General features: G+C 38.3%; 2 protein-coding genes across 4 annotated transcripts in view; both read right to left on the bottom strand.

Annotated features, from left to right (window-relative positions):
• The window catches only part of LOC132139503 (protein mono-ADP-ribosyltransferase PARP8-like), a 30,446-nt gene extending 25,455 nt beyond the window's left edge, over nucleotides 1-4,991 (bottom strand). The window contains exons 1-2 of the mRNA XM_059547902.1: nucleotides 4,373-4,991; nucleotides 3,800-3,854 (exon numbers count right to left, since the gene is read on the bottom strand). Of these exons, the coding sequence (XP_059403885.1) occupies nucleotides 3,800-3,854; nucleotides 4,373-4,463 (146 nt within the window). The 5' untranslated portion in view covers nucleotides 4,464-4,991. The remainder of the gene's footprint in view (nucleotides 1-3,799; nucleotides 3,855-4,372) is intronic.
• Nucleotides 4,992-11,120: 6,129 nt separating this feature from the next.
• Nucleotides 11,121-18,336, bottom strand: part of LOC132139502 (PDZ domain-containing protein 2-like) — a 69,866-nt gene continuing 62,650 nt past the window's right edge. For all 3 annotated transcript variants that reach the window (XM_059547898.1, XM_059547900.1, XM_059547901.1), the window contains 6 exons: nucleotides 14,211-16,971; nucleotides 13,810-13,927; nucleotides 13,334-13,435; nucleotides 12,856-13,129; nucleotides 12,602-12,736; nucleotides 11,121-12,444 (listed from right to left, as the gene is read on the bottom strand). In XM_059547898.1, coding sequence (XP_059403881.1) covers nucleotides 12,278-12,444; nucleotides 12,602-12,736; nucleotides 12,856-13,129; nucleotides 13,334-13,435; nucleotides 13,810-13,927; nucleotides 14,211-16,971 — 3,557 coding nt within the window. In that variant the 3' untranslated portion in view covers nucleotides 11,121-12,277. The remainder of the gene's footprint in view (nucleotides 12,445-12,601; nucleotides 12,737-12,855; nucleotides 13,130-13,333; nucleotides 13,436-13,809; nucleotides 13,928-14,210; nucleotides 16,972-18,336) is intronic.

Raw genomic sequence — 18,336 nt, 5'->3', positions numbered from 1 at the left:
TTTCCTTTGGAATTAAATACAACATTATTAATGCGTACGAAAACTGTTTAGAATATCACAAAAATGTTTCTGTGCATTAAAAAAGTTCAGTGCAGTGTATCATCTCGTTAGGCTACAGAGTTGAGAAAATCAGCTACTTCAGCAAAAGTAAAAGGCTGTTTCAAAACCTAGTAAGCTGCCTAAGCAGCATTTTTGAGCATCACTTAAAGAGAAAATGTCAGTATTTCATTGAGACTTGAGATTAAATAAACTGCTTAAGTATTGTAGATCTTGTAGTATTAATTTTCACATGCAGTTAAACATTGTCAGTTAAAAAAAAGAAAGTGGCTGGTAAAAACATTGAGTGGCTGGTAGATTTTGAAATCCACCAGCCACAGTGGCCGGTGGACAAAAAAATTAATTTCCATCCCTGATATATATATATATATATATTCTATGTATTTAAAAAAAAGTGTGTGTGTATGTTTGTATCATATTTTAAACAACTAATAATAAATGAGGCTCAATCATCTATTAACAAATGTGCGTGCTTATTTTAGCACTTCCGTCAATGAATATGCAGCCTGCAAAAAACACAAATAAATATCAAATAAATAATAGTTAAACAAGAAAGTAGTCTAAATCAGAAAGTTAAATACACCCTTTCTGAAGGGCATGAGTGGTGCGGCGCAACACGACATGACAAAATACTATAGAATTAATTTTAATCAATTGGTGATGCTACACTGGATGCAGCACTACACGACAAATCCTCTACAGGAAACTGCCTCGTCCTATTTATGAGGTACTGACACGGAGTACAAATGTCCTGGGTAGGCACTAGACAACCCTGTTGTGACGCGGTGTCACGTCCGGTGTAGACACGTTATACTGAAAAAAAGCCTTGTCCTTTTGCAAGGTGTGCGCGAAGTCAGCAGAGGCTCCATGAATGGAGATGGCACCAGATCGCCGATGTAGTATTTGGTTTCCCAACAAGGTCAATCGCAAAATCAATTTGCTGAATGCATAAACTGTATTTTACTGTGCTCAAACCTGCCAATCTAAAGAAAACACTGTGTATGGTGTAGGGCTGGGCGATATATCGAATATTAGCGATACTATCGGAATAATTTTGACGACGATGTACAATTTGAATATATCGGGAATATCGAATATTTCAAATTCAAGCATACTTTCCCAAAAGAACGCGCCGAATGTCCAAAAAAGCAACATGTAACTGCTGACTGCTCTACGCCCCTCTACTACGAGAGCTGTAATGATAGCGGTTGCCAGATAACAAGAGTTTAAATCTCCGAATCAGAGCTCCACTGTTACAAGGATACATTTTCTGCCCGGTGTTTGCTTATTTTAAGCAATCTGGCAACCATGCGCACATGCTCACTCCTCATTGCGGAAGAGCTGCTGATGATAATCTGAAAACACTAACAAGCTGGAATTGAGCGATCTAATGAAAGCGTCGTTCAGCCGGTCTGTGTTCTGTCGTGAGATCTCAACTGTATTGTTTGCATTTGTGATCGCAAAATAAATGCACTTACTCGACCGCTGATGTTTGAATAGAGAAACATAGGCTATGGCCATTTGGAATTACTATTGGGGAATTTCACTGATATGTTTACCAGTTTCCATAATATAGACAGAGAGAATGCAAAAGTCTTTGGTATTCATTTATATATATTTATATATAAGAAATAGCTATGTGCTTCAGCAACTAGCTCCCCATTTAAGAGGGTTTTTAGTGTCAGTAGGAACATAGTTTCATGCCACAGAGCTTCTCTTAAAACCACAGACAGTTGACAGACTTGTGTTCTTAGCTTAAAAACTTGTTAAAAAATTAAAATAAAATACTTATCCCAGTTGCATAGTTTAAATTGTGAATTGCATGCACTAAAATCAATATCGAGATATCATTTTTTTTGTATATCGCCCAGCCCTAGTATGGTGTTTGAGGTAATTTGTAAATTACTACAGACTTGAAGTCTAAATAAAACTATTTGCAACTATTACTGTTATTACACTTGTATACAAAACAAGTGTGCATGCATATAGTGCGGGACGTCACGTGCACTACTGCTGGTGGCAGTAGACATCACGGCCACCGTCACAGCCCTACACACTACTGTCCGCCATCCCATTAAATCCTCTGGGAGCAGGGAAATCTATTTACAGTGACTTATTTTATCAATTAAAATATCGATATTTGATGCCAGCGTATCAATTCTCCTATCGCACAGAGAAGGTCAATGATATATTGCCATATTGACATTTTGTCCCACCCCTAGACAGTGCCATACCAGTGCTAATTTTTAACCAAGGTCTAGCAGTTTTGCAGGTATTACTCATCTAAATGGCCTCGAGCTAAAATTTCTATTTGGAATCACATCTGACTTCATTGTTAAATGAGGCTGCAAGTACCATTTGCCAAAGAAAAAGCTGTCTGTCTTTCATCTCAATCTGGTGGAGAGGTCTTAATAATATGTCAGCAGAGTTAGGGGTTTGTATAGTAAACAAGTCAATAGATTGGAAAGACTGCCCTTTCAGGAATCAGAGCAATCGTGTTCTTCCCATGTTTCCTTTCACCAGACAATACGGTGCATGAGACACAAGACGTGTAAAACGAGACATTTTGACTTCTTGACAAGATTTCACACTAACCAACCAAAATCCACTAGACCAAATCCACTCCAAACTGAAAGTACCATGAACTTCCGCCAGCAGAAAGTGTAGAGACAAACATTCATTCAGCTTTTCTTGTAGTGTCTTTTATGGTCAACACATAAATCAAGAGTCTTAAACTAAATTGAAACTTGACATCAAAGACCATCTATCAAATATTCACAGCTTTCAAGCAAACCATTACTCAAAAGGTAACACCTGAAGAGTGACATGTAAATATAAAAGCCACACTTGAATACGTTGGCATTCATGATCGGTGGAGCGATGAGTATGGGGTGTTTAATTTCCATCAGCTGCAGTGAAAGAGAAATAAAGTACATGACTTGATTTTCTCCAAAAGGCAGTTTCCTAGTGCTCCGGGTTGTTTACTAGCACGCAGTAAAGAGTTTATTCTTTTTTTTATATGAGGAACATACTGTAGCAGCTGAAAATGGCTGACAAATCATTACTGTTAAAGTGCTTACTTAATGTCGGTGACAGAGTACAGGGTAATTCATTACATTTAAATGAAATCTGTTTTTAATCACAGAGCAGCTAAGAGACTGCTTAGGCTTAAGGTGGTACATATTTATCAATGCACATGCTTTCATAAGCATTGCTGACCACTACAGAAGTGAACAGAGACAATGAAGATAAGGTTATATTATCCTCAGTGACAATGTTAAAAGAGAAATCGCATGAACCTCAAGTGGACCAACAACGGCATCCTGAATCCAATTAAAGCCTTGCACATCACGGAGACAACTATTAGTAAACCCCTCAAAAAAGTCATTGTTTCATATTTCGCTCATCCTCATGTTGTTCTAAACCCAAACAACTTTTTTCTCAGTGAAGCACAAAAGATTTTAAGCAGTATGACAGCTTCACTATCCTTTCACTTTCATTCCATCTTTTTCCAAAAAAATAAAAGCTAATAGATACTGAGTCATTCCACCTGCCAGCTTTTGTTTTTTCTGCAGAAGCAAGAAGGGTTTTGAGCAACATGAGGCTGATAAAAAGGTGATGAAATGTTCATTTTTTTGTAGAATAAACACTGAGAAATATAATAACTCAAAACATAAACACTTTAGGAGTGTGAGGGTACAGCAGCTGTTTACATTCAGAGCATAGCAGCCTCTATATTTACCTTTTAGGTCCTTTTGAGAAGGTGAAGGTGAAGGTGGAGTCGGAGAATCGGAAGTCTGAAACAAACAGACAATCAGTGAACAACGTAACACACTGGACTACAAAAAAGTCAAGTCCCTTTCAACAAGTGTAGTGTCCATGGCAACATCAACAGGGAATGTCCAACGACAATGAATATACAAAAATAAAATGGATAGCTAAAATAGTAAGGCGTGGGCTAATTGAAAAATCATTCACATCACAAAACAAAAAAGTCCTGAGACGAATGTTAATGCGTTTATTAAGAGTGATAAAAGCAGAATATGTTGTAGTAATAATATAGGCAGTTTACGTTTTGCGAGGCCCTCGGTTGCAGTTGGTTACTGCATAATTTATAATGTCCAGGAAAAATTTAATTGCGTACGACGAAGCACAAAAGCCACATATGCGTTCCTGAACATATCGGGCTTTTGTGTTGAAGGAGGAAATAAAGGTATCAGCGGTCAGACTGACAGCCTGTCAATTGTGTTGAGTAAATCTATTGGCAATTGTTAAAGTAAGACAGCTCTCTTAATAAGACACAATGGAAACTCACCAGAAAACAGGCAGTCTTTCTCTGCCTTACACCTTTGAATTACGATGTCGACGTCTTTTTGAATCCTCTCTTGCCTTGAACACATCCCCATGAAATAACACACGTTAGAATGGCTTCTCTAACTTATATTCGGCGAAACAAACGATTCCTTTCCGCTCGCAGACACGTATGGATGTGGGGAACAGTAGGAATACGTGCTTGGAGGTCTGCTGTAACAATCCCAGGTGTGTCACGCCAACCGACACCGTTTCATTTCTTCTAACAATAGCCTCGATCGCATGAGCACAGCGGGGAGAGAGCTCTTGTTCGCGACAGCCTTCATAAAGATATTACTTTTACACCGGAAGCATCTTTCAGTCGTCCTCATAACTCTGCTGAACCCAACAATGGCGATGTCGAAAGCCAAACCACGAAGCGAACAAAAGAGAAAATATACCGCAAGCCTTACAGTGAAACCAACGCGGACGTGTGCATCAGACCGTAACGGATGCGCTGAAGTTGCACCACGGGGCTAATCAGTGTGGGAATCCTGTGTTAGCATGCACGAACTGAACTCGGTGGGAACGGGAATCACAACAAGGCGGATGATGTCATGGACGTGTTTTTCTCCCCACGCGCCCTCGCTGCTGCTGGCCAGCACCTCGGACCTGCACAACATCACTGGCTTCTGATTGTCATGCAATAAAAAAAAACGATTTTGCTAATAAATATATATTCAGCTTATCATTGCTGATTTTTAATTAGACAGTCTCACATGAACATTGTCTTTTTGATTAAAAAGACGAAGCACATGTATAGGCTACTGATATGCAGTACAATGGCAACATTACAAGTGTGATGTTTCTTTTCTTCAAGTTAAATAAACAGCTATTAATATCAACTTGTGAATCAGACTTTGTGCCACCCGGATAAACCCGCAGAACGAAAGCGGAACTGGAGTACGATAAGGTCTGTGATCATTCTGAGGCTCCACCACGGTTTTGCATTTCACACTCTCCTCACACCAATGACAGAAACCCTAACAAAACCCACATTTATGATTGTTTACATTATCAGTTAATATATAATGTTAAATTCATATATAATATTATAAATAATCAATATTATATTTAGTGTTATGTTGTAGCCTAATGCTATATTTGAGACAACAAATTCATTTAACATCTTACTTTTGGGGAGTTAAAGGGGTCACCGGATGCCCATTTTCCACAAGTTTACATTATTTTTAGGGTCTTAATGAAAATTCTGTAACATGGTTTGGTTAAAATTTCTCAATGGTAGTGGAAAAACGTTTATTTTTTTTACGCTGTCAAAAAAAAAGCTCTTTTCAGAGCAAGCCATTTTGTAGCATTTTCCTTTAAATGATAATGAGCTCTGCTGACCCCGCCCCTCTCTTCTGAGACTTTACTTTAGCTGCATTCATCATGAAACTTGCTAACTAGCACATTATTAGGTAAGGCAATGTGCAAATTCATTTAAATACCTCATACTCACTTTTTCTGTAGGTAAAGGACCACAAATTATTTGTGCAAACATAGACAAATTTAGGTATATTGGGGGCACATTCCCTTCAGAAACAAACGTAATCTACTGTGTCTTCAGCAGCTCAGATGTCGGGAGTAAATGATGACTGCTGTGTTCATTATTACATCCAACAACAAAACACTTCAATCAATATGAGACATTCTTGTCTACATTTGCTCTGGCAGTGAAACAATGGTATTCTGTTCACAGCTCACTCAAGGCGGGTCTAAGGTAAGACACCAGTCCAGCCTGTGCTGAAACACACTGTCAATCAAACTTTTGTGGACGGGGCCTGTCTCTGTGATGTCAAAAAGACAGGCATCTGAGATCAGCTCGATTTGAGAAAGGGGTAAAGATTTTAGTAGATTAAAAAAAAAAAAATGGGTGGATTTTTATCATTATAGAGTGGTTGAGTACACACACTGCCAACACACATTTCAGTTCAAACAACTTTATAAAAGTGCATGTAGCATCCAATGACCTCTTTAAGATCAGTTAAAGTGAGGATATCCTAACTTTGGCAATGGAAAATATTTACAACTTTATTCTTAAATTAGAAAATAAGAAATAATTATTACAATAAGACATTTTTAAGAGTGTTTCGTGAATCTGCATATGATCCCTGATAATTAAAGAAGATGACAACCATGGCATTTGTGTCATTGGAGATGTGTTTGATGATATAATCATTTAATGGCCTTGACTTTCAGAGCTTAAAGAGGTCATATAATTCAATTAAAATTTTTCCTTTCTCTTTGGAGTGTTACAAGCTCTTGGTGCATAAAGAAGATCTGTAAAGTTGCAAGGACTAAAGTCTCAAACCCAAAGAGATATTCTTTATAAAAGTTAAGACTTGTCCACGGCACGCCCTCCTAAAACTGCTTATTCTAAAACACCCACATGTCTAAAGTAGACTTCAATGCTGGCTCTTCTGACTCACAGTCTGAAAATAGCCTATGTTTACATATGTAAAGAGATTTGCCACTAATGATTCAAACGTGAGTTTTGAACAGTAGCGCTTGCTGTTTGTCGTTTCTCAGATCACAAGTGCAGACATGGTTCTATGTTTACGCGTTACTCGTAAAAAGACTTTTATTTTATTGTCATTATAATCTGTAATTATGTCCCCACTGGATTCAACAAATGCCTTGTATATAATGGGTTTTGATGTTTTTGTCTCAGCACTCCAGGACACACGACATCACAGTATAGTAAGGGGCATAAATTTCAGTCACATGCTTGAGGTATACGGCCAATCACACCACACTGGATAGCTGGCCAATCAGCGTACACCTTGCTTAACAGACCGATGAGCTTTGTAAAAAATCGACGCGTTTCGGAAAGGCGAGGCATAGAGCAGAATCAATAATGTATGTTAAATGGAAAATAATGTTTTTTTTTTTTTTTTACTTAAACCACATAAACATTTCATTACACCAAATACACAAAATAATGTTATTTTAGCAACATCATATGACCCCCTTAACAGCCTCATTTGCAGATTCCATACAACTGTGTGTTATCGTAAATGAATCCTACCACCTGCAAAAACGTTGTGACATCTTATGTAAAACTTCTTTATTTGATAACAAATCACTCCAAAATAGATGCCATATTGAATATTAGCAGGCAGTCAATTTATGCGACTGGAGATGGATGGCTGTGTTAGTGGCACTTTGATTAACAGCTCCATCTGGACTTTGGCTGATGACACACCAGTCTGGAGCTGCTTCAAGGAGACCACACTAGCCCAGCTGTGCTGAAGCAGGCAAGTCCTCGGCTGATGACTGCAGTGGCAAGAAAGTCTACCTTCCTGTACTGAGCCTCCAATGTATTTCCCCCTTCCACATACTGTGTGATTGAGGATTTAGTGCATGTTCTGATGAATACACTCACAAGCACACTCATCATTTTCTCTTTCACCTAAATGGCACCTCATCTCAATGTAATGTTATTGAAATCAACGCTGCTGATGTGCAATGCAGAACTTCGCTAATGATCTTCTCTGTGCCGCCATCAACTCATCATTCAGTGCTCCTTTCGATGATTTCACCATTATGAGAGTGATAAAAGAGCCCCGGTGGATTTCAATGCAACATATTTTGGAGGGGATTCTGCTGATAGATCCCTCCAGGAAGCACCGTGCTAAAATAAACATGCACAAACACATATTTACTGCCAGCTGGCTAAAGTTAAGAGGAGAATTTGAAAAAATGAACGATATTAGCAGCTAGACAGAGAGGAGAGCAAAATTTCCTGTTCTTTTTTTTGGGGGGGGGGGGGGGGGGCGGGGGGGTGTCGCACATCATTTGAGTTGACTCCATGCTGAACTCGATTCATTAATCCTAATTTCACAGTTTGTCAAACAGTTGATTACTGTGAGCGTTCATATGTCCTCTGGTGTACTATATAATCAGGTCTGCATACTAGATAAACTGTGTTTAAGAGGCTAGATGCATCCAATTTACCAATAATCCTCTTTCTTCATCCACATTAAACGTTTTGCATTGGATGTGTTGTTTGTCTTCAGCACTTAATCATTCAGCAGAACTCAGATCAGAAGAATTTGTAGCGGGTCCGTTTTGGGAGTCACTCCTGCTCCAAAAGACTGCTTGCCTTAGATATTTATGTATGACACATCTTTCATGTATTTGCCCTTATCAATAGTGCCCAGGAAATTGGCTTTTTATATGAAATACTGCAATGTTTTCATTTCTAAACCTTTTTTTTTTTTTTTTTTTTTTAGGAAGATTTATTGCCCTGGTACATAATGGGAATTACAATCAGTTATAAGTATCCTGACATTTCTGCAGGAAAGGTGTCTGTGAGAGAGGGACCACTTTTTATTTGGAAGGTTCACTTCTGCAATATTTTTGTCATGAACAACATTAGCAATCTGGGACTTGATGTCTCACAAAAAGGAAAATGGTCACTTTCTATCTCCCTTTCTTCAAAACCAATATGTTGAATGAGTGTTTAGATCCCAGATGTGCAATGAGGTCACAGTTAGATGGCAAATAGCCAGGCCAGTAGGCATGGATGGCTAATGTGTTAGCGATGTTGGGATTCATTCATTCATCTTATTTCCCCTCCCTCCCTCCCTGTAGACTGACTCAGTTATTCCAAATATCCAAGACTGCAAGTCATGTAATCCATTAGCTTAGCTTGCAGGAACCACTGTTCGGTGACACTTGGTGAGGAGACAGATCTGGATGATTCAATACTTTATATAATGCAAGCCCAAATTGTGAATGACTCATCTCATTATTTTGATTGATTTAAGAATTGCCTGCGACACAAATCTGAATGTCAACCTCAAGAAGTTTTGATTCACATTTAAAGTTCGTGATCATCTGTAAATCAGCGTGACCTTTAAGAGGGAGCCTTCACTGCTTTGTTTTAGCGAAATATATATTGATGTTTCTGTCTATTTCCAAGCTGAAATAACAACAACAATCAGACAGCTTCAGATATTCTAAGTTATTTTGTATTCATCTGTCTGTCTGGTAATATGTTGCATACTAATGGTATTTGGTCTAGTGACTGTTTTAGGCTTGTAAATCACCCAAGAAGTTTTTAAAAATATATATTTTTTGTTACATTTTTCCTATTTAAGCTATGTTTCAGTATGTTAATATTTTGCATACTTTTAGCCCTATGCATTTTGAGGTGATAGTAATACAATGTTTAATTTATGGTCTTATCTGTATACTTAATTTTACTAATACTATTTTGGGTCATCACTTGATGTTAACTGATCACGAAGCAAAACCAACTGAAAACCTCTGCCCTAGAAACACATATGTGACATGACATTCAGCCAAGTATGGTGACCCATACTCAGAATTCGTGCTCTGTATTTAACCCATCCAAAGTGCACGCACACAGAGCAGTGAACACACACACACACACACACACACTGTGAACACACACCCGGAGCAGTGGGCAGCCATTTATGCTGCGGCGCCCGAGGAGCAGCTGGGGGTTCAGTGCCTCGCTCAAGGGCACCTAAGTCATGGTATTGCCAGCCCGAGATTCGAACCCACAACCCTAGGGTTTGGAGTCAAACTCTCTAACCACTAGGCCACAACTTCCATGAAACTTTATCATTCTCACTTTGTAATTCTGCACAATTCCGTTTTGCTTTACCATAGCTATTTGAGGGCATGAATTACAGAAATCTAATTAGAAAAAAATACAAAAACTTACACTAATGCAATAATGCAATGTTTTTTGTCTTAAAAAATTGTTCTTGACTTTCATTGTGTAACCAAAAGGTCAGAAATCTGAATTTTTAAAACTCTCTCTATATGAGGTTCTGAAGACCAAAGAGAGCATGTCAAGAAAAAAAGGAGAGATTTTATAGAAAGTTCATTTGCAGAATGACAGAGAAGTGTTTCTTTCGAAAAGGAACAAAGGAGACTGAGTTGAGCACAGGGCTCCCAAGAGGGAGCTATAAGTCAGCTTCACATGTTAGATTAGTTCAAAGCGTGAGAAAGTGCTGTTTTCTTCATCCACATTAAATATTAGTGTTTTCAAGTTTCAAGTGATAATAAAAATAAGAAATGTTTCAAGCACCCAATCAGAATATTAAGAGTGATTTCTGGAGGATCATGTGCACTGAAGACTGGAGTAATGGCTGATGAAAATTTTGTTTTGCCATCACAAGAATAAATTACATTACAGCTATCAATATTACAGTTTTTACTGTATTTTTTATTTTTTAAAAATGGAGCCTTGGTGAGAAAAAAAAAAACATTAAAAAAGCTTACAGCCCTCCAATATTTGAACAGTAGTGTAAATGGAATAATTTTGTAATGGTTAAATATCCATGGAATATTATAAGGAATTGCATGACACAAATACTATATTCATGTCAGAGCCAGGTATGAAAAAAAACAATGGCCAATGAGGCAAAGAAATTACTTGCAATATTTGCAGTGTAACAAACCTTTGTAAAAACATCCTCAAACTTATGTATTTACTCTAATTGAGCGTTTGCATTGATGTCAATGAAAGTTATTTAGCACCAAACACTTCAGCCTGTTGTGGCTCTCAGTAAGAGCATGTAGTGTTCATTAATAAGGAAATTAACAAATAACTCCCTAAGAAAGCAAAGATTTGCAAACACTTGCATATTAAATGGATAATTCGCACAAATATGCAGATTCATATAAATAACTCCGACAGGCAATATTGGTAAATGAGTAAAATTAATAGCACATTTAAAAAATATTTGATGTCTTTATTCACAAGGGCAGAACAGAAAGTCAGATAGACAAAAAAATATATATATCCATGTTTTTTTTTTTTTCTCCATATACACTATAGTTCATACACTTGTGCTTAATACGCAGCAAAATTAAATTACACTAAAATAAGTGGGAGCCTCAATATTTTAAACAAAGAAAATTCTAGTAAAATGTAACAACAACACTGATAGATTTTATCAGGGAGACAACTCTATTGAAAGTCTCAGAAGGTAAACGTGACAATATTCACAGCTGAAAGAAAAGGATCAAACATAACCATAACTGTAAAAGTCTACGTATACTGCATTCTAATTAAACTGTGATAAGGTGACAATGCTTTTTCATTCTGTGATTGTATTTTAAATGTTAATAACCTGATTGAATTCAAGTATTTAAAGGTGAAGCAAGTGTAAAAACGGTGGCTCTGTCACAGCTGTTTTTTCTGTCATGTCATCTTGTGCTTTAACCAATAGCATGGGTCTGGGGTACAGCTTCCTGTTTTTCTGTAAAAAGGCCTGAAGGATGGGGTGATAGGAGTGTTTGCTAGTGGTACTGAAATGACACACTTTAGCTTTAAGATAAAATAATTCAATGCCAAATCCCCCGAAAAATTGCAATCATCAAAAGGAACAATAAAAATACCAGTAAAACATAGAACTGAGAGAGAGGAAAAAAGAATAATTCTACAAATCCATAATAGTCATAAACCAGTTAAAAACAAACACATTTTATGATACACACAGAATTTGATATTTACATTGATCTACTGTAATCCATTAGATTAGGCAATGGGAACACACTCTTTAGTGTTCTGCATTATCACCATGTAACCATAGCTATATTTATAAACCAATTTTCACAATATTGGAATTAAATTATATTACACAAGGGATGCAGTTGTTAACATATCATTTAGAATTCTTCCAAAAGTCATCAAGCACAAAGTTTGTGCGACATACTGAAAATGCCTCAAGCCCGCATATGTGAGTCTACCACAAATCTGCAGAAGCCTCTGTTTGTATAAAAATGTATGTGCATCAGGTTCTCCATCATAGAGATCCGATAACAAACTTACAAAAAGAAATACAAAGTCTATGTACAACAAGAGTCCACCACAGATCAGACCGGGTCATACTGAAGTCCTGGGTTTTCTGATGACTAACTGGACGGGACCCTCAGAGACAGTTTTAATGATGTTCCAGGCGTCGTAGTGGATAAGGCCCTGCAAAGCCCAGCCATTGATGGCTAGAAGTTCATCTCCGACATCAATGACCCGGGACTGTTCAGCAGCTCCTCCTGAAGGGTGACAAAGAACACACAGTCTGAACGTTACACTCTTCCTGAACCTTTCTGTCTTATCATGCCTGGAGATGAGCTAAGTGTTCTCTTGATACATATATTACAACTTTTGTCTCCTAGTGGATGTCTCTAAATGTTTGTGTAGAGCACTCACCACGGAAAATGCGTTTGATGTAGAGAGGTCGATCTCCACAAGCAGATGCTTTGCCTCCGTCTAGACTGAACCCTAAACCAGCCGTAGTCTTCTGTAACTCCACACTCAAAGCCCCGTCTGGTCTCAATTCCACACCTACAACACACCAAGAAGCCAATTACGAACAGAAAAAGTTATTTACGCTATAAAAACCCAAGCCAATAAGTTGAAGACCAATCTTTGCCACAGAAGTGACAATGACTCCAGATGCTCACTTGTTTTATGTTCCCTGCTGCTGTCTCTGTGACCTAGAGTGGGACAGATTCCAGTATGAAGAACAAGTTCTTGTTTAGGTGATGTTGGCTCAGTGTTCTTGCCCTTCTGGATGATCACTAATGCCTGTTTTGGCAGTCTGGTCTGACGAAGGCAGGACAGCGCCTCTCCGTGTGTGATCCCACTCATGCTGGTCCCGTTTATTGACAAAATTCTGTCTCCTCTGTGAATGGTCCCTTCCACGCCTGCCACCCCTCGAGCGAACACCCGATGGACCTTCAACAAATGAAATTTCAGTTTACATTTCAGTACTAAACTTAGTTTAGTTAAGTAACTTAATCTTTTTTTGAATCTGTTCCTTTAAAAAACACAAGGGGGAGATAATGTATAATTATAAATGTTACAAATAATGGCTACTGATTTTTTATTTATCGATTTAAAGAAAAGGTTTCAGTTTTGCTTGAAAAAAAAAGAGCTTACAGTCATAATTTTCTGCTCCAGATCTACTCCTCCGGCGATGCTGAAGCCCAGTCCAGATCCTTGCTCTTTGGTTAAGATCACAAAGTAAATGCCATCTTTAACCTAAATAAAAAAGATTCGTGCAATATAAGATTAACTTAACTGAGGTTTTTTTTTTTTTATCAAATGAAATGTAGAAAGCTATAAATAGGGTCCATATTAACAATGGCTGTTCTGTTAGGAAAATAGACTGATAAAAATAACCAAAAAGTGTGAGTTTTATAAATATTAATAAGCCCACACAAAGGCATTTCTGTAATTGCTATCTGAAGCCATATTTTCCCCCCCCTAAAAAAAGAAACACTAGAATTTAGAAGATAATTTTTATACTTAAAACATTAGCTTTCTAAATAGACATTAAAACAATCTGATATGTAAACAAATCATTTTCTATTACATTTATGGAACATGAAAAATATTGAGATAAGATAATTGACCTCTGAAAGAGTGTTTATTTCCTGTATGAGACTTGTCACATCCACTTTGGTCGTGAGGGAACACAGAACATCTTGCACTTTATTTTGGTCCAAAGGAGAAGATTCAAGGTCTTTCAAACTGTTGAAGATACACAACACCAATATTAGCTGTAATACTGTTTTTGTCCTAGCCAGGAAATGTGTTAAAATGTTATCAACCAAAGCTTGCTGAATAAACTGAAAGTTGTTTTCATCAGGAACATTTGTGCAGTGTCTCAAAACACCACACTGGAATAAATAAATACATATTATGTGCTGAGATATGCAGCCCTAACAATAACATAAAGCACTAGTAAACTATTGTAATCCACTTACTATGAACTATTTTTTTCATTGCACATTATAAACAGGACTTCACTCACCTTATAGTCCAGCATGAGAGCCCTGTGATCTGGCTTTCATGTTGGTCCCCACTGCTGGTTGAACCAAGAACCCTAGTGTCAACACTGCTCACCCTGGTCACCACAGTGCACTGCAGGTTGTGTGATGTTGGGTCTATGGATCTGTGAGGTTGGATTTCCAACTCCGTCTTAAACATCACATTTCCAGGGTCACTGGTGAAATCCTCAGTACACAGCTTGTCCAGGTCAGGCATGCTCAGTGCCCGCATCTCTCTCAGTTTGGAGTGCGACAGGCCTCCATGTGTGCGGGCATTGCGGGAGCGCAGTACTGGTGGTGTGTGTACAGTGGGTTGGTTCTGAGACGCCTCGTTTCTCACCTTCTCCTTCATAACAGCTTCTGTGGTTCGGTTTGGAGGAGTTGATTCAGAGATGGTGGCAACTGAAGTGGAAGATGAATTCTGTGGATATGGTGGAGTTGGGGTTGAACTTAAATTGTCTACACATGAGCTGAAACTCCTCCTCAAAGAACGACTGTCACCGGACTGACTGCTAACGGATCCAGCATACCCAGATAACCTCCGGTTCAGAGGTGGCTTTGAGTTATTAGCATAAAACGGTGTGTCTATACACTTTACAACAGATCGATCAAAGCTGGCTAGATTCTCAAAGGACTGGATTCTTTGACGAACTGAGAAGGGGTTTGGGTCAAGAGACCAGCTAGTGTCTGTAGAGCAGCTCCTGCGGTCTAGTCCCCTTAGGTAAAATTCGGATTTGCTTGTTTTGAGACTAGAAGCAGCATCTTTATTATTTGAGTTCCTGAGGAGATGTTCTTCCTGGCCATTACAATACACCTTATCAGCAGTTTCATTTGTTTTACTAGTACCATCATGCTGAGAACAACTAGATGAAGAATTGGTTAATTCTAATGAGATTGTGTGTCTTCTATAAGAGGAGTCTGAATTCGATTCCTTACACTCGACTTGATCAACCGACACTGAGGCCAAGTTTAAATGACTTGCATTCACAACTTCCTTGCGTTTAAGCACAGGTGTAGACGAAGAGGATGAAAGTCGTACCTCAATGAAAGTTCTTTGAGTGCTGAAGACAGTGACCTCTGATTTTGAGACTTGCTCCAATATATCAGGGGCTTGCTCCTTCTTGGAAGGCTTGAGTTCTTCTTTGGCGGTGTTGATGGAATTTGACTTCAAGACACTGGACACGGTTGGTTGACTTTGGTCAGTTTTACAAGAAGTAACCCTGATCCTCTCAGACGTTCTGGTGGATTTAGGACTACCGGTTGGTGTGGTTCTCTTCGAGAGAAATTTAGGAGACTGACTTGGGGAGCTGAGAGCTTTTTTCTGTCCTGGACTTTCCACCCTGGCCAATCTAGACACATACTTTTCCTGGTCTTTGGATTTACTCTTAATACTTAGACCCTTGAGTTTAGAAGATGTATTTGACTTTTTATCATCAACTTTGAGTCTACTTCTCAGCAGGGGTGAGACAGGGGTGTCATTAGGGGATTTAGTTCCCAAAGATTTGATACAATAAGAGTTGGATTTACTCTGGGTTTGGGAGAGTGATGATTTCAAGTCAAGTATAGGAAGAACTTTCTCTCTCTCCTTGTCTTCTGGAGCAACTGTAGAGGATGCCTTCCCACTAGTTTCACCATTGGTATAATTGAATGCCTTGGGTTCTGACACAGTCAATCCCAGTGGCACTTGTCCAGTGCAGAGTTTCTCTACTGACAGAGATACATCTGAGAGCAACTTAGTTGTGCTCTCTTGACTTCTTGGGGTGACATGACAGTTGCTCTGAGTAGCAGTGGGATAAGTGACACCTGTTAGTGTCTGGCAGATTTCAACAGATTTTGAAATAGTTTCAAATTTTTCATTAGTCTCGCAGTTTGATTGTGTTCTATGAGATGCATAAGTTGCCTCATGTTGTGTGGGAGTGTGAACATTATCCCCATTTAAGAGATCATCACCTGAAACTTGAGGGCAAAGTGGGTCTGGTAACTCAGAGACAGAATGACTGTTCTCTTGCAAGTCCTTGTCTTGCATTGTGAGTGAAGGTGGGTTGTGGAGATCCAAACTAGCAAGTGTTTTGTCAACAGTTTGGCTATTTTCAATGATTTTTCTATCTGTCAGAGAGCTGCTCTCTGATTTGCTGACTTCAGGCTGACTGACAGGCCTGAAACATAGCTCAACCTGCTTTTCATCTGAGTCAGTGTCCTGAGGACCCTCACAGCGACCTTGAGATGACCCTACTTTGACAGCACTGTCTGCAGAGTCACTATCTTCCACCAGACTGAACATGCTTGGGTTCTCACCATATCCTTTATCTAGAGAGACAATGTCCTCTCCCAGATTACTTAAGTTCCTTGAATAACTATTTCCTATAGGAAAATGGCAGTTGCTATTCCCCACATCTAGGGCAGAGAAATCCTGAGGGTTAGGTTGTGATTGCGCTGCAGTCCCTCTGTTGTCTACTTCACTACACTCTTCTGTTTTTGCACTTGCATCTGCAGAACCCAAGACACATTTGTCTTTTTCTTTGATTTCTGCTGAGTTCTGTTCAGTTATGACATCATCAATTTTAGTGCTGTTGCTGTGGACTGCTAATGCTTGTTTTACATTTGTCTCTGATGAAAGGCCTTCTTGGGCTGTAACTATAGTTTTATCCACATGATTCCTTTCCTCTGGAGGAGGTCTAGGTGCCTCCAATTTAGATGAGCCCTCACAGCCAGAGGACATAATCAGGCTAGAAAGTCGATCTACAGCTGCAAATATGGACAAAAATACAATATGGATTAAAAAAATACAATTATCTTCAAACTGTACTAAAAATAAACCCAGAGCAGTACTTTTGCAGTTCATTTCATAGTCTGATATTTCACTGATTCTGTTATTCATTATTGTTGTTCAAAGTCAGCACCCCAGAGCCAAACTCCGTAGGAAACTTTGGACTACTATGAAACTCTTACAAATACAAAGACAATCCACAGAGAAAGGATTTTTGCATTTTTTCTGATGATGTAATACTGTCATCCTAGAAGCATATAAGACTGTACTCAGTTTTACTGTACCGAAACCTCTGAATATTCCATTCACAATTAAACAGACAAATATAAAACAGGCATCATCTCCTTAAATATTTATTGCATTCAAAGGGTATTTTACTTGGCATAACTGAAAAAGGTAGACCTGGTGGTGCATTCAACTTAATTGAGTGCATGTTATTCTAAACAATATACACACAGCTGATAAATGCTCATGCTTACATAAATGTATATGAGCATATGCGCTAATGTATATGATGAAAAGGATCAGTCACATACATTATAAACATCAGATGAAGGCAGGTATAGACATATAAAAACAGATACATGACAAATATATTAACACACTATATAACGCTATATGGTTTATTGAGGCTATTGCTCTGCATGACCAGATTCAAAAGATCTGAGTTATGTTTTGACCAAAATTTTATGAATATCTTAGACCATCTTTCATTTAAAATTTGAATGTGGCAGTCAGAGCAATAACACCAAGAACATCTAGATTCTAATTGACTAATGGCCTCTAGGAAGCAATGGCGCTGTTTCTCTACACAACTACTTTGGCTACGGTAGTAAAGTAATCAATAGTCACCATTAACAAATAGCCAGGAGCCTGCAGTTCCCTTTGAGCTGGAGAAGGGTACTGCCAGAAAGGGGAAGCCTGTGGTACTCTTATCTCTTTAAGGCAGCATGGGAAGAGACAGACTGATCTCTTTATTGCAGTGGCAATTCTACCTGTGCTAACAGTCTCTAGTAAAGGATATATTGTACAAGACCTGTTTATACTGCTATATTGTTTATACAATTAGGAAACAGCTTTAAATCTGCTGGAGCACCACAGTCTGAGGGAAGGTAGTTGGGAATGTGGATAATACTTTAACAAGTTATCTAGAGCAATATGACACTATACATAACACAGCATTGACTACTATTCTTGATAATAGCAAATTCATAATGCTGATTATTAGCTTGTCAAAATTGTAAATTGGGATCAGTATAGTATAGTCAGTTAGATTAGGGAATACATCTTCTGAGGTTCTAAAATTATATTTTAAGGAACTGTTAATTCAAAAAGGAAATCCT

This window comes from Carassius carassius, chromosome 4, assembly GCF_963082965.1.
Source record: "Carassius carassius chromosome 4, fCarCar2.1, whole genome shotgun sequence".
Lineage (NCBI taxonomy): Eukaryota > Metazoa > Chordata > Actinopteri > Cypriniformes > Cyprinidae > Carassius > Carassius carassius.
The sequence above is the reverse complement of the archived record's forward strand: the minus strand, read 5'-3'. Positions and strand labels throughout refer to the sequence as shown.